This window comes from Sorex fumeus, unplaced genomic scaffold (assembly GCF_029834395.1).
Source record: "Sorex fumeus unplaced genomic scaffold, SorFum_2.1 ptg000039l, whole genome shotgun sequence".
Classification (NCBI taxonomy): Eukaryota; Metazoa; Chordata; class Mammalia; order Eulipotyphla; family Soricidae; genus Sorex; species Sorex fumeus.
The window spans coordinates 24670292-24685629 of NW_026606096.1; the positions used below are offsets into that span (position 1 = coordinate 24670292).

Here is a 15338-nt window from a genome sequence, read left to right on the forward strand (position 1 = left end):
GCAATGGTAACTGTGTATTCTCAAAAGGGTACACATCAGTTGCTCTGTGCAATCAATACCTGTATGTCGTTGGGCTGACGTTGATTTTCCGTGGTACACTGCACGACTCAAATTTGTTAGCCAAGGTGACATTGTTTCCGAAAAGGCAGTATCGGGGCATCTTCACTCCAACAACTCCAGCAAAAACAGACCCAGAATGCAGACCGATCCGCATCTAAAAATGCACAGCACAACATGGTGTTTTTGGTCACTGGCAAAACAATTCTCACGTGTCCGTGTCCTCTGAATGCTGTCTAAATTATTCCGGTAATCATTCTCCTAATAGCGCTCCACCCTTTCTCAAGAGCTCCAACTCCGTTCCCTGTTCTCCTTACAAACAACTAAAATTTCCAGTGCAGAATCAGTCACAACGCTACACGCCCTTTCTGCACTGTGGTTTTGAAGGCCACCCACTCATCCCCTTGCTCCTCACCTTCTCACCCTCCCCCCTAATATATCCAGATCATGTGTCTTAAGTGCATCTGGGCATGCAGATTATTTTGAGTCAAAATAAGAGGAGGTCCTCTGGGGTCAAGGAACATTTTCCACTGCTTAAATTACCTAGAAGAATTTCTAGGGAAGAGCCTCTTCCCAGAGTTAGGTCAGCACCAGCCGTGCCCTTTCTATCTGAATAACCTATGGCGATACAGGGCAAGATTAATCATCACTTGCAGAACATCTGTGCTTTGTCTCGTGAATAATCCCCTCTTCAGTGACCTTCAGTCCTCTCTCTGTGAAGTCTACTACCCTCATCCATTTCCTTGCTCAGGATAGACATGTAATTAATCCTTCCTCCTTGAATTCTTGTCACTGGGGGACCCTGGTCTATACAAATAGAAGTTTGGGGTTTTGCACAAATCTATCTCAAGTGGTTTTGATGATTTGATCAGTTAGAGAAATACCATCAAGGTAAAGTGAAATTTCCCCTTCTCTCCCATTTAACGTATTAATAATTTTAAATTCATTTGTCTTCAATATTTGGTGCTACCTTCCACACTTAGTCTATCACATTCACCATAGTGACAAGACTAAGTGTCTACGGGTTTTTCATGGGAACATGTTTTATCTAGTGGGTCAGAAAGACACAAAATATTCAGGAGCTGTTTCTGACAACACCATCAGTGAGGGCAAAATAAGACACTTCTTAGGATATAAAGTGGAGGGTTTTAAGCATTCTTCTTTTGAATGACAAATATTATGAGACTAGCAACTGTACCATTTTTTTTTTAGAAACTGTAATTTTTAAGACAAAAAGTACAGAGAAAGAGTTAGAGTTGCTTAGGCCCAGATCATAATGGCCACTGGAGCACTGTCCTCCCACAGTTCATGGATTTGCTCAAGTGGGTACCAGTAATGTCTCCATTGTGAGATTTGTTGTTACTGTTTTTGGCATATTGAATACGCCATGGGGAGCTTGCCAGGCTCTGCAGTGCGGGTGGGATACTCTTGGTAGCTTGCTGGGCTCTCTGAGAGGGGTGGAGGAATCGAACCCGGGTTGGCCACGTGCAAGGCAAGTGTCCTACCTGCTGTGCTATCGCTCCAGCCTGATATACTCTTAAGAGGAACAATCAAGAAAAAACCCCTCAAAACAACAATAAGGTAAAGCAGAGGCAGGGGTCAGAGAATGAATGAAAAAGGAACACAGACAGCATGAAGAACATAACAGCACATGACATGTCGCCACCAATGACTCTGCCGGTTCCTGGCCAAGTTTTTACAACTACAATCTCTCAGCCCTGCCACAAATGAAACATGAGCACAAATCCAGGAGTAATCCCTGAGTACTGCCAGATGTGACTATTCACCAAAAAAACTCACAAAGATAAAAAATTAAAAATTTTAATTATGAAAATTAAATGTGAAAAATTAGATACTATGGTACTTAAGAAAAATTGGGGGGGGGGGAATTGAGGAGTGGAGTTGTCCAGCAGTACTCAGGGCTTACCCCTGGCTCTGTGCTCAGTGATCACTCCTGGCAGTGCCTGGGGACATATGAGATTCTGGGGAATGAACACAGGTCAGGCATATACAAGGGAAGCACCTTACCCCCCAAACTGTCTCTCTGACCCTTGTGGTGCTTTTACAGTCCAACCATGAGGTCAGGTATGTGGCTTAAGTAGTAGGGATCATGCCTTGTGGGTGAGAGACAGTGAGTTCAACTCCCCAAGCCCCACAAATACTACTAAAACTTGCCCTGGTAACCCCTAAATACTACCAGTCTCTAGTGTTTCCCTCTGCAAACAGGAAATACAAGCATATTCTTATTTTAGACTCTCCTCCTGACTCAGTGGATCAAAGAATCCTCCCACCTGTGCAGACTTATAATTGCTTGTGCTCAGATGTAGGAAACAATGAAAGTGTCACTGTAGGGCTACTAAAACTGGATCGAAAAGGCCACACAGTTTGCAGCTCCTTGGCTGCTGCAACATGGGCTGATATGTTAGATGTCAGTTTTTCTTTCTTTTTTTTTTTTGAACTTTGAAATTCTTTTCTTTTTTTTAAATTTTTTTGTAATTTTAATTTTTTTATTAAATCACCATGAGACAGAGCATTATAAAGCTGTTCATGATTGGGTTCCAGTCATACAATATTCCAACACCCATCTCTTCTCCAGTGTAATTTCCCAGTTCTAATGTCCCCAGTTTCCCACCCCAACCCCCACTACATAGTTTACAGCATATCAGATAGGATCCGATATTACTTCAAAGTACATTTCTGAAGATCATCTACTGAGGACTTTTTCATAAAAATTAAATAACAGATTTCCAATAAGTAGGATAATGAATGATAATCTATTCATAGTCTTTTAAACCAATGTCACACATGATCATTTAATTTTAGCAACTGCACTGTGAGGTTATTCTAGGATGGGACTTATCTAGAAATGTTGGATATTATGTACCTTGAAATAAATATTAATGCATTAGCTTTCAGTATTCATTCTTGTATAATGTCATCCCCACGTTGTAAAGAAAAATTAAAAACCACATTTTTCATACTTTTAGTGACTAGATCTACTTCTGTTTGCTCAATGAGGCATACGTTCTGGGATTTGGAAGCCAGGTTTCCTGCACTAACTATCCTTCTGTGGGTCCAAGGCAAAGCACAACTGTGGAAGTCTTGGGTGTTCCACAGCTTGCTGTGCAAAGCCCAGTTTCGAGTCACGCATTTGATGAGGTCCTGATGCAGGAGTTCCAGGTTTCTGACTCAAATTAGAGTTGATCAGTTTTGTTCTATAATCAGTAGTAGAGACAGCAGCTTTCTGAACATGTTTCCTGACTGAACATGGGAGCTTAGTTCTGTAGCCAATTTTAGCATCATAGAAAGAGCATTGGTTCTCCAGGGCAGCTTTGGAAATATTTTTTAAAAAATTGGTATTAAAGGAACAATAGCTTATACCCTAGCTCCTTAAATCATGGCTGATATATACTATATAGGTCATGAACTAAATGTGGAGTGTGATGGGGGAGGGAAGTCATGAAAAATATGCCAGCAGTAAAAGGTTTCTGAAGTGCAATGACAAAAAATCAATTAAAAATCAAATGCATAATAAATCTGAAGTATTTCTGACAGCAGTGTTGCATTTTTTGGGTGAAAAGAGGTCATAAGTGAAAAAAAAAGCATTAAGAGGTACCAGTTTACTACTATATATATTTTACAACACATTAACTTCAAATGTACATCACCAAACCTACCATTCAACTTAAAAACTATTTATTTTCCACAGTTTTAAAATTTAATTTAATTTTTTTTTTTTTGCTTTTTGGGTCACAGCTAGCGATGTTCAGGGGTTACTCCTGGCTCTTCACTCAGGAATTACTCCTGAAGGTTTTGGGGGAACCATATGGGATGCTGGGGATAGAAACCAGGCGGCTGCTTGCAAGGCAAACACCCTACCCAATGTACTATTGCTCCGGCTCCCCAAATTTATTTTTTGATGACTGATTTATAGATGGTATTGGTCTTATCAATGATCCTAGACATCATTTTGTACCTCCTAGTAATTGTTCCTGCTTAAATGAATCAGAGATATTTCACTCTATAGCAAAACTCTAACAGATACATCATTCTTTTAATAACAATGGAGAAGCATCTACTCGCCTGACATGGTCTGGACAATATATGACCTGCCTTACCTTGATAGGCTCCCCATGGGGAGACATGACCTCATCAGAGAGCTCCATCATCTTTAGGGCCATCAGCGCTATCTGCACGGCATGGGTATCACTTTCTTTGTGTAGTCCTCCAGCCACACAATATGCGTCTCCAATGGTCTCTACCTACACACAGCAAAGGTTTGATATTTTTAATACAAGTTCTGGAAGAATCACAGCATATATGTACATATGCACAGTAGAAGTTAAGAAACATGGCACACCCTTCAGAGTGTTTGGGCCCTGTAGAAAGTGAGAATAAAACTCAAATGTCTTTTTCCTCCTTCAGGAAATGGACTCAATTATCACCAGACACCAGGGGATGGTACTGAAAGGGAGAATAATCCTGTGAGCACAGGTTCAGAGAAGTTTCCACATCATACTTGCTCCTAGATTTTTCACATCTCATCTAATCATTTTGCCTTTTCAAATCGTGAAATGAACTTTGTTGTAACAAATGATCAGTTTTGAATTTATAAGGAATTGATTCAAAATATTGGAATCACCTACAGATTTTGCACTCTCTCAATATAATATTTTGCACAAAGTCACACACACACTGTTTGGTGAATGATGTTTTTAAAAGTACTTTAGACCACGGTAATGGGGTTAAGGCACTTGCCTTGCATGTTACTGACTCAGACTATATCCCCAGCACCACATAGGGTACCCCAAGCTCTGCCAGGAGTGATCCCTGAGTACAGAGCCAGGAGTTAGCCCTGAGAAAGCTGAGCGTGCCTGCCCAATGCCTAAAAATAGTCCTTTGTTTTCAAAAGGGACTTTGGGAATTTTCCGAGAAAGCGTTTTCGTTAATATTAGTCACAGGATAGAGAAACCCAGGTGCCATTTCATAAATGAGTAACAGTAATACTTGGAAGGCTATTGAAAATCAAACAAGTTACAAATGTTTTATTTATCACTGTTATGACAGGCATTTTTTATCTGTGATTCTGACTATGAATAATCTATTCATCGAAATCTACAGGTAATTTGCCAACTCTAATAGTTGCATTTTTATTCTCTTCTAAATTTACTGTAATTTATCAGGCCACTTTACTTTTCTTTCCCAGAGCCTCCACTGTGGAATAATGGAGAAGAGAAAGAATGAATTCCCTGAGCAAATGCTGAAGTCTTACAAATCTTCCTTGGCTCCTGACTTGTCTGTCTACTAATCCATAACATGACTCTCCTTATTCCTTATTCCCTTTCTTGCATACTTTTTTCCAATTCCACTGGTCTCCCAATATCCCTCAAACATAACAAATATGTTCCCACTTTCTATTCCTTTCTCTGGAGCAGTAATTCTACAAATGATGACTTGGCATATCTGTGTTTCCTTTACTTCCTGCTAACACTTAAGAAGTTCTGTTCTAACCTTCTGTGATACAACTATCAACCTTTACCATCTCTCTTCTTGAAAAAAATTAATGTAAATGTTTACAAGTTTCAAGTTTAAGCTACACAGTGTTTACCCTCTATCTTCACTCCCCTAAAGCGGTCATATTTTTTTTTTTATTAGTGAAACACCATGAGGTACAGTTGTAGATTTACTATTTTTTGTGCTTGGGTTTCGATTATACAATGATCAGATACCCATCCCTCCACCAGTGCCCATTTTCCACCACCATGGATAATATCCCCCCAACCCCATCCACCCATCCCCCCCGTCTCTGTGGCAGGGCAATCCCCTGTGTTCTCTCTCTCCTTTTGGGTGTTGTGGTCTGCAAAAGAGGCATTGAGTGGCAAACATGTTCAGTCCATAGTCTACTTTCGACATGAATCTCCCCTCCTGGGAGGATCCTCCTAACACCCTTTATTTGGTGCTCCCTTCTCTATCTGAACTGCCCTTTCCCCTAGAATACCCAGCTGGCCTCTAAGTTATGGAGTAATCCTCCTGGTGCTGATCTCAGCTATTCTTGGGTATTAATCTCATATTTTGTTACTTTATATCTCCCAGATGAATGCAATCTTTCTATGTCTATCCCTCTCTTTCTGACTCATTTCACTTAGCATGGTACTTTCCATGTAGTACCACTTGTATGTAAATTTCATGATTTCATCTTTTCTAACAGCTACATAGTACTCCATTGTGTAGATGTACCAAAGTTTCTTTAACCAGTCATCTGTTCTTGGGCATTCAGGTTTCTTCCAGTTTCTGGCTATTGTAAAGAGTTCTGCAATGAACAAACAAATGCAGATGTCACTTCGACTATACATTTTTGCCTCTCTGGGATATATTCCCAGGAGTGGTATTGCTGGGTCAAACGGGAGCTCAATTTCTAATTTTTTGAGAATCGTCCATACTGTTTTCCAGAAGGGCTGAACCAGTCGACATTCACACCAACAGTGAAGGAGTGTCCCTTTCTCACCACATCCGCGCCAGCATCGGTTGCTTTTGTTCTTTTGAATGTGGGCCAGTCTCTGAGGTGTGAGATGGTATCTCATTGTGGTTTTGATCTGCATCTCCCTAATGATTAATGATGTAGAGCATTTTCTCATGTGATAAAGCAGTCATATTTTTTTTTCTACTAGGATATTAGATCTACTGGAATACAATAGAAATTCACTCATTTGTCACCTTATTTTGCCCCAGTAGAATGCAAATCCTCTAAGTCAGTCTCTTTTTGATGAACCCATTTATAATCAGTGCTTTTGCTAATGAACAAACCAGGCAGTACTGAAAATTTTCTTCAGCAGCAATGACATAAAAAGTGCTTATTATCAAGGCTAACAAATCAAAGGCTTCAATAGATGCTCAGTTGGGGGAAGTGACAACCCTACTTGGTCTTTCTCCCATGTTGCTACGGTACTTGGTACAGTCTGGAAAGGAATCAAACATCCTTCAGGTGAGATGAGAATTTCATGCTTTTCAATACAACCATTGACCCTTAAATATAAACTCCTGTAGGAATTGTGCCCACCTATGCTTGCAAATAATTGATGAATCACAAATATTTGCCCAAGTAATAAATGACCATTTAAATCAACAATAAGAAGAATGAATAAGGTAAAGGCCCTCCCGTTGATCATCGATTTGCTCGAGCGGGCCCAGTAACGTCTCCATTGGAGACTTTGTTGTTACTGTGTCTGGCATATTGAATACGTCACAGGGAGCTTGCCAGGCTCTGCCGTGCGGGAGAGATACTCTCGGTAGCTTGCTGGGCTCTCCGAAAGGGGTGGAGGAATAGACCTCGGGTCGGCCAGGTTGGCTACGTGCAAGGCAAACGCCCTACTGCTGTGCTATCGCTCCAGACCATGAAGAATAAATAGAAAGGAAAAAGTAAATAAGGTTTCAGTTCAATTAGGTCATAGTATTGATAAACTGACAATTCATTGGCAGGCAGGCATCTACTTATCCATCAGCATATAACTAAGCATACTATATGTTTTACATGTATTCATGTATTGTATGCATACATGGATAAGACCCCAATTTGCTAACAATAGTCTCCAAGTATTACAAGTCAAGCGATAACAGAAATGGAGACTAATAGAAATGGCAATTCTTATCTAACTTGAGCTGCTCTTGTATTAGTGCAGATACCCTGGCTACCATCCTTGGTAAGATGCATTTAGTCTAAATACTTGATAGCAATTGCTTCTTCAAGTCCATCACAACCGTTTGCAAAGGAAAGTAAATGTTCTCTCAATTCTGAGAAGAGGAACATTCTCAAGATAGAAAATAACTGCAAATAAATATAACGAATTCCACAAGAGGCCATCAAGCTTAACCTAACAAGCCTATTCATTTATCTGTAATTATACATGAAACTCTTTTTTTTCCCAAGGGAATCGTAGCTTTGCCTGGAATTTCCTGTTAGAAGTTGTAGAAAGGAGGGTTTTACACTTCTGGCATCTAGACTGGAACAAAGCAGAGGTTATGTATTCTCGTGGTAATGATTATTTCCGCCTAAAAAATGTACTCCACGTTAAGGGAAGCTCTGAAATACCAGAGTGCTCTGGCAAATGAAGAGATGGTTCAAGTCACAACAAATGAATTGCATGTTTTCTTCTTATTGATACTATGGCAAAAAAATTAAAACTAATTTCAATCAGCAAAAATATGTATTAATTCTAAATGACTGATAGAATGTAAAAGCTTTTCATCAGTTTCATAAGTTTCATTTTTTATGATTATTATGGTTTAGTTTTAATGTAAACAACAAGTCTCACAATGGAGATGTTACTGGTGCCTGCATGAGCAAATGAATGAATAATGGGACGACAGTGCTATTAGGGTTTAGGAAAAGTCACTACAGTACTTCAAATAACACTCTGAATGAAAGAGGAACTCAATAAATCCTACTCCTGATAAGTACTAGGTACTATCTATCATACTCTTTCTAGATTCTTCTCATGAGGAGTAAGGGGCAGAATGCATTTAGTCAGGCACGTCAGCACTGCAAATAGGTCTCATTTTCTGTTTTAGAAGTGAAAGAGTTTACCTTCCTCAGTTTACCAAGTAAAGTAGAGAAAAGGCTGAAATGCAATCCATCTTCAGATAAACTGCAGATAAACCCTGTCCTCTCTACAATAACGTCTTCCCAAGGCAATTTGGGTTACAGTTCACAACAGTGAAAAGTACAGTGTCAGACCATATAAAATATATCTTCTTTAAGATGAGCTGCTTGGGGCTGGAGTTATAGCACAGCGGGTAGGGCGTTTGCCTTGCACGTGGTTGACCTGGATTTAATTCGCAGAATCCCATATGGTCCCCTGAGCACCGCCAGGAGTAATTCCTGAATGCAGAGCCAGGAGTAACCCCTGTGCAATGCCAGGTGTGAGCCCCCCATCCCCCCAAAAAAAAGATGAGCTGCATAGTACTCAAGTTTATTTTTACTCATATAAAGTGTACATTTTCCCTGTAGAGGCCCACTTCGAATTCTTTTACGCTTTATAACTCTGCTTGATTTTCACAGTCAAATGTCAGGTGTGTTGACTTTTGAACTTATCTTTCCCTGGGTCCAGTCTTGCCGCATTGCCAGCCTCAGCCCTGACTTCTGTGTAAACTATCACCCTTCCATTTGGCACTTATTCTTTGGGAAAAAGAGGGGAAAAAATGCGGGAGTTCTTTTATGGAATAATTATCTCTGCTTCTGAGCAGTTGCAGAGCTATTTCTGGCTAGAGAACACCCACATGATTAATGCACAATGCCTGCTCCCAGGATGGGGCCTGCAGGGCCTGCAGAGAAACGCTTTCATTTGCATTCAGACTCAGGTCCAAGTTGCAGAGATTTTCCCCTCAGTCACTTGGACTGGTACGAGGGACACAGTCCCGTTCCAGGCTTACCTTGTACACATCCAGCTCTCCGCACTGCTGGTCGAAGCGCGTGTACAGGGCATTCAGCATGGTGATGACCTGCAGGGGCGAGCACTGTGAGCAGATGGCAGTGAAGCCCACGATGTCTGAGAAAAGCATGGTGACATTGCTGAACTTCTTGGCTTGCACGACTTGCCCTTGCCACAGCTGCTGCGCGACCTCACAGGGAAAGATAGAGCACAGGAGGTCAACCGTCTTTTTCTTCTCTTCTTCCAGGGCCAGGTGGGCCTGCTCCAATGTGGCCTTCAGCTTCCCCATCCTCTTCTTCAGGCCATCCTGAGCTCTGGCTTGCTCCCCTATCAAGACCACATCCCTCAGTGCATTGTGAATGGGGATATCGGACAGATACAGCCCTCGCCCTGTAAAATCTTCCAATCTGTCCACGCAAGGGGACCCCAAGAACAGGATGGCGCTAGATTCAACAATGTAGAGCATTTGGCCTTTGAGGTCCATAACCTGTGAAGCAAAGGCAAACAAACAACTGTGGTTTTGCAAGAATCCCAAGAGCTTTCTCAGACAAAAGGAGAAAAAGAAGAGATACAATTATCATTCTTTTGCATTTCACCTTATTTTTTCCCCCTTTTTTATTGGACAAAGAAAAGTCTGCTTTCTACTGTTCTTGAAGTTCTCAAACACATGGTGACAACTGAAGACTCTTTTGGCTTGTACTCTACACAGAAATCTTGCTTTTCAATGTCCCAAATTCTGACTTCAATAATATATCAAAAACAAGGATAGCTGGTTCCTGTAACGCCTTTGACAGTAGCACTTAGCAGGAAAAGTTGATCCAAGACACACTTAGGAGAGATGTGGCTTCCATGAGCCATTTTGGGTAAACAGAGTTAACATGTATGGAGGAAGAAAGAGAAGTAAATTTGTGGTTCACTGTAGCAAATCCTCAAAGAAGGCCTGAAATATGTTTAGTGAATTAAAAATGATGAAATAGCAATGTCTGTCCTTAGAAAAAATGTATATTAACTAGTTTTTTCTACAGTGAAATCTTAAATGTCATCCACTTAAAAAAATTAAATATCCATTTTCTAAAAAGCTTACATCTTTATGATAAAAGACAATAAATTTGATTTCATTTGGAGGAGCATTTTGCCTCACCATTATGTGAGGTTTATCAGTATCACAAGCCTGATAACTTTGCTTATATTATCAGCTGTGATTCAGCAAAATTCCTTTGCTAAAACGAAATCATTAGCAAAGTTGATGAGAGAGCATCTCTTAGCAATTTATCAAGTCATGGATTTTCCATGTCTATGAAATACTGGTCAAAAGTCCATTTTTATCCCCATAAGAAACAAGTATTTTTAGTAGTACTTTATAAAACAATACCTCATATTATAATCAATTAAGTTAGTTAGGTGATGATAATTAGATTTTTATGCAACTTATCTAATTCAGCTCTAAAATACTCCTAAATAATTTTCAAAGCTGAACACATTCAATGAATATCTGTGTAGTCAAAAGAAAGAAAACAAATGAGAGGATTGGGCAGAAAAAAATTTCTTTAAATTATTTTTAAAAAAATAAAGAATTAGGCCTTCCAATTATATGAGAGTTGTTTTAGACATAAATGTTTTATTAAAGCATTTTTAGTGAGATATATGATTTTGTCTTTTGCTGTTGCATCTTCAATTATGCTGTAACTAATTTTTATAATCAAAATACTGAAATATTGGACTGGAGAAATAGCATAGCCAACATGGTGCGGGCCTTCCACACAGCTAATCAAGGTTCAATCCCTAGTATATCTTGACCCTTGAGCCTTCCAAGATTGTTCCCTGAGCACAGAGCCAGGAGTAAGCCCCAAGCACAGTCAGGTGTGGTCCTCAAACAAACAAACAAACAAACAAACCAAAACACTAGGAAGAAAACACGATTTTTTTTCCTTACCCTGGATGATTTCTTCACAGAATTGTCCCATCTCCGCACTCGGACAACAAACTGCATGTTTAACATAGTCATGATTCCACTAAACGTCTGGGTGATTTTGGGAGTGAGAATTTCAAAGTACTCTTCAAAGTGAGGTTTCCCTTGGAAATCTCTCCTGTTCATCAGCCGCCGGATGCCATTGCCAAATTGCAGAATTGTCATGTCTTTGTCAAACATGAAATGGAACGGAAACGTCTTACAGAAGAGAGAAGTAGGGATGACCAGGGACGACTGGGGCTTGCCCGGGGACAGGGAGGCCTTGGAGCTCTTGACTTGGACTGAGTAGAGCACGTAGGGCTCATTAACAAACTCCGTGCAGTCATTGTGGAAGCAGGGTGGCAGCAGAGACACAGCCACTTCGGTGTCGTACAGGGTGTGCGCTGCGGCCTTAATGATGCCCGGAAGAATCAATGAAGTGATTTTCTTGGGGAAGAAGTAGTAAACGTTGAGGAAGTCGTCGTCCTTGTCCAGGCACAGAATGGAGGCCTCCTCCAGCCGGCCTCTCTTCTCTGCCTCTTGGCAGTGGCTGCTCTGTTTCAGCAGGGTGCTGAAGCTGTTTAAAAAATCTTTGAGGGTTCCTCCGACCACTTTGAGGATGTGTTCATCTTCTTCATAACAAGTGTTGAAAAGCTCTTCGCCAAGAGATTCCTTGACGATCTCCACTGGAACTCCTGGAAGCACAGAAGAGGCTGTTTTCTTCCATATCAAGTATCATATCATGTCATTCAAGGAGGGTTTAGCCATTACTTCAGAGTAGCCCATATGGTCCCTGAACCCACCAGACGTGATCCCTGAGCACAGAGCCAGGAGTAATCACTGAGCACCACCAAGTGTGGCCCCCAAAGAAAACGACAACAAAAAAGTCCAACTCTGATAAGTTTTTAAAAATATGAATTTAGTATAATGAGAACTTTTATGCACACAAATCTTAAACAAGTATAAAAGAGTAATTAAATTTCTGAGCTTATACCCACTTCAGAAAAAGCTTTCCTTCCTTTCTGTTAACTACTTAACATACATTTTCAAAAAAGAAGACTTTTTTTTTTACTTTTGGGAGTTCTCTAGAAGGTAAGAATCAGACACAGGGTGAATTTTTGTGGGGTATGGCATGTTCGGGCCTTGGACCACACATACCAGTGCTCAGGGTTTACATCTGGCTCCGAGGTCATGGAAACTCCTGGTGGCACATAAGGAATCACCTGTGGAGCGAGGGATCAAACCTGGGACAGCTATATTCAAGTTCCCTACCAGTTTTATTATCTGTGTCTGGCCCAGGTGAAATTTAAATCACTGGTCTTGAAACTCTCTTTTGTCACTTCTTTCTCTACATGATAGAAAGTACCTTTTCTGTTCTCCAGAGAAAGACAACACTCTTGTGTCTAAAAGTCACCAGAATGAGTATTTATTTAGAATATGTTTTTTACTACCTTGATATCCTTCCATTACCTCTATTTCTTACATCCTGTGGAACAAGAGTCTTTTTAATGATGATGTTTAGGCTAGTACCTAGGTCCTAGAAAGGGGTCAAGGTTTTAAATTTGGGGGGGTGAGTGGTGGAGGTTCTCACACAATGCTCCAGAAACGCAGAGTCAATCTTGGAAATAACTAGACAATGGGAAACTTGTCTCAAAGCTGGAACCCAGGAATATAACACTGGCTGGGTTGGTGGACCATGCATTGGGGGCCACGCAGAGAATCAAACTTGAAATCTAGGTCATGTGAAATATATGCCCTAAACTCTGAGCTTTGTCACTGGCCCCATTATTAAATTCTCATTATCTTGTACATCTGGAAAGACAGCCTATTGGGCATCATAATCACTGAAAAGAAGTGACAAAGTTATTCATCTATTTTTTAAAAAAAAACCTATGAAAATGAAAATATGAAAACTCTTAACCTTTTCCCCATTATTGCCTCCAACCCTTCTGAAAATATAATTTATTTTATTCACTTGAGTAGAAATGTTCATGCATAAATGAAGAACACTTCAACACGTGATTACAATATATAAACCTCTATGGGTAGGATTCCCAGGAAGTCTTCTCTGTCTCCACAAATAAATAACATAAAAGGAGAAAATGTTTTAGATCAAACAAAAGAATGTAATAAAAAGAGAGTTATTCTTTATGGTAACAATGCATAATAATGACCAGTTTACATGGGAATTTACCCACAAATATATCCATGTATTTCAGGAGAAACGTTAGTTCCATACATATTTTCCAACAATGGAAAATAGTAGTTAACAGAACAAACATTAGTTCTACAAAGATAATCACTTGACAATGACATGTATTCAAACAACTTTATTACCTGCAGAAATTGCTTGGTCTGCAATTATTTTTTCAAAGTCTTCTTTTTCCAAAGATTTTCTGAAAATAGTTCAATAGCTTAAATTACAAAGTGGCAAATAATTTTTAAAACTTGAGACTACAACATATAGAAATAAGGAAGAAATCAAGTTCAATTGCGTGTTCAGTTGAGAAAGAACTGGACTATCACATTAAAATGAAAGAAAGAGTGAAATTTTTAATTAAAAAAATGTTGGAAGGGTTTATGGCATACCCATTGTAGATTATTTAATCATTTTAATAAAACATATTTACCTTTCTATTAAAATTATTAGGCTAATATTATCAGTTCTATATTGACAGAAAACCAGTATATATAAAAACTCCCAGGAGGGAATGTAAATAAAGCAGACCAGTCTTTTTCTGTAATCTAACCAAGATGAAAAATCTATGTTTTGTTAAATTTTACTTGTAGATATTAATATATTTTATAAAGAAAATACATCAAATAATTTGGGGGGTTTTGTTTATATATGCATATATACTTTTAGATATTACACTAAAGTTTTGTTTTCTTGTATAAGAATATGTATCTAAGGAAATCTATTACTTATCTGATTTTGTTCCTGGTTTCTATAGGATTGAAGTTGTTGATGATATAATAGCATTCATTCTTATTGTTAGAAGGTTCAGATAATTTCAACTCAACAATACACTGATTTATGGTTTCGCAGTTATTTTTGATGATTTCTAATAAATTACCACAGTGAACAAATTTGCCGAACCACTAAAGCATATTCAAAGACAATCAAAATTATTTGTCAGCTTTGTTCAATTTGTTATTACACAGTGAAATTTATAAATAATCATAAATATAAACTTTTAAATAAGTTTCACGACAAAGTTTTGTGTGGAGAAGTTTTGAAAGGAAATATTTGCAAAAGGAGAAGCTGTTCATTCCATAATTTTCCTACATAAAGCTAAATTGCTTTGTGTTAAAGTAGAATTATTTTTTAAAATTGGTCAAAGCTCACTATATCCAATTTAAGTATAAAGTTCCCCCCAAAACTTTATGTTATATATTTTGTTTTATAAGTAATCATCTTTTAGATTTACCTCTTTTTCTCATGTGAGTAATTTTTACTTTTGTTCACAAATAATAAGAGCAAAACTGCTCAGAGAACTCTGAGATGTGAGAAAATTTACTAGTCCAAATAGTACTTAGTCCAATTCAAAATGAATTCTCTATCTTTTTCTTCAATGAAAATAGTTTTAAGTGCAGGTGTGCATTCACACACACACACACACACACACACACACAACACACATGAGCTGATTAATGTTACGATGTATCACATGGCCACAGAAAGAGAAGAAAAGTGAAAATTCCTTCTTATAACCAAATTAAGGAGTTTATCACAAATACTATTATTCACAACTGCACTATAACTCACTCACTTACTGTGAATAGGATGTTTAGTCTTTTATTGAAGAACAATTCATTGTTTAACATGTTAGGATTTTGCTTTTCAAGTCACGCTAGTGGTATTCAGTGGCTGACACACTGAGAAGAGTAAAAGTTGCAGCTCACTT

The 15338-nt window shown here is 38.9% G+C and overlaps 1 protein-coding gene across 2 annotated transcripts in view; it reads right to left on the bottom strand.

Annotated features, from left to right (window-relative positions):
* The window catches only part of GUCY1A1 (guanylate cyclase 1 soluble subunit alpha 1), a 59674-nt gene that overhangs the window by 10108 nt on the left and 34228 nt on the right, over positions 1–15338 (bottom strand). For both annotated transcript variants that reach the window (XM_056119056.1, XM_056119055.1), the window contains exons 4-8: positions 13768–13826; positions 11416–12125; positions 9484–9969; positions 4176–4319; positions 60–214 (exon numbers count right to left, since the gene is read on the bottom strand). In XM_056119056.1, coding sequence (XP_055975031.1) covers positions 60–214; positions 4176–4319; positions 9484–9969; positions 11416–12125; positions 13768–13826 — 1554 coding nt within the window. The remainder of the gene's footprint in view (positions 1–59; positions 215–4175; positions 4320–9483; positions 9970–11415; positions 12126–13767; positions 13827–15338) is intronic.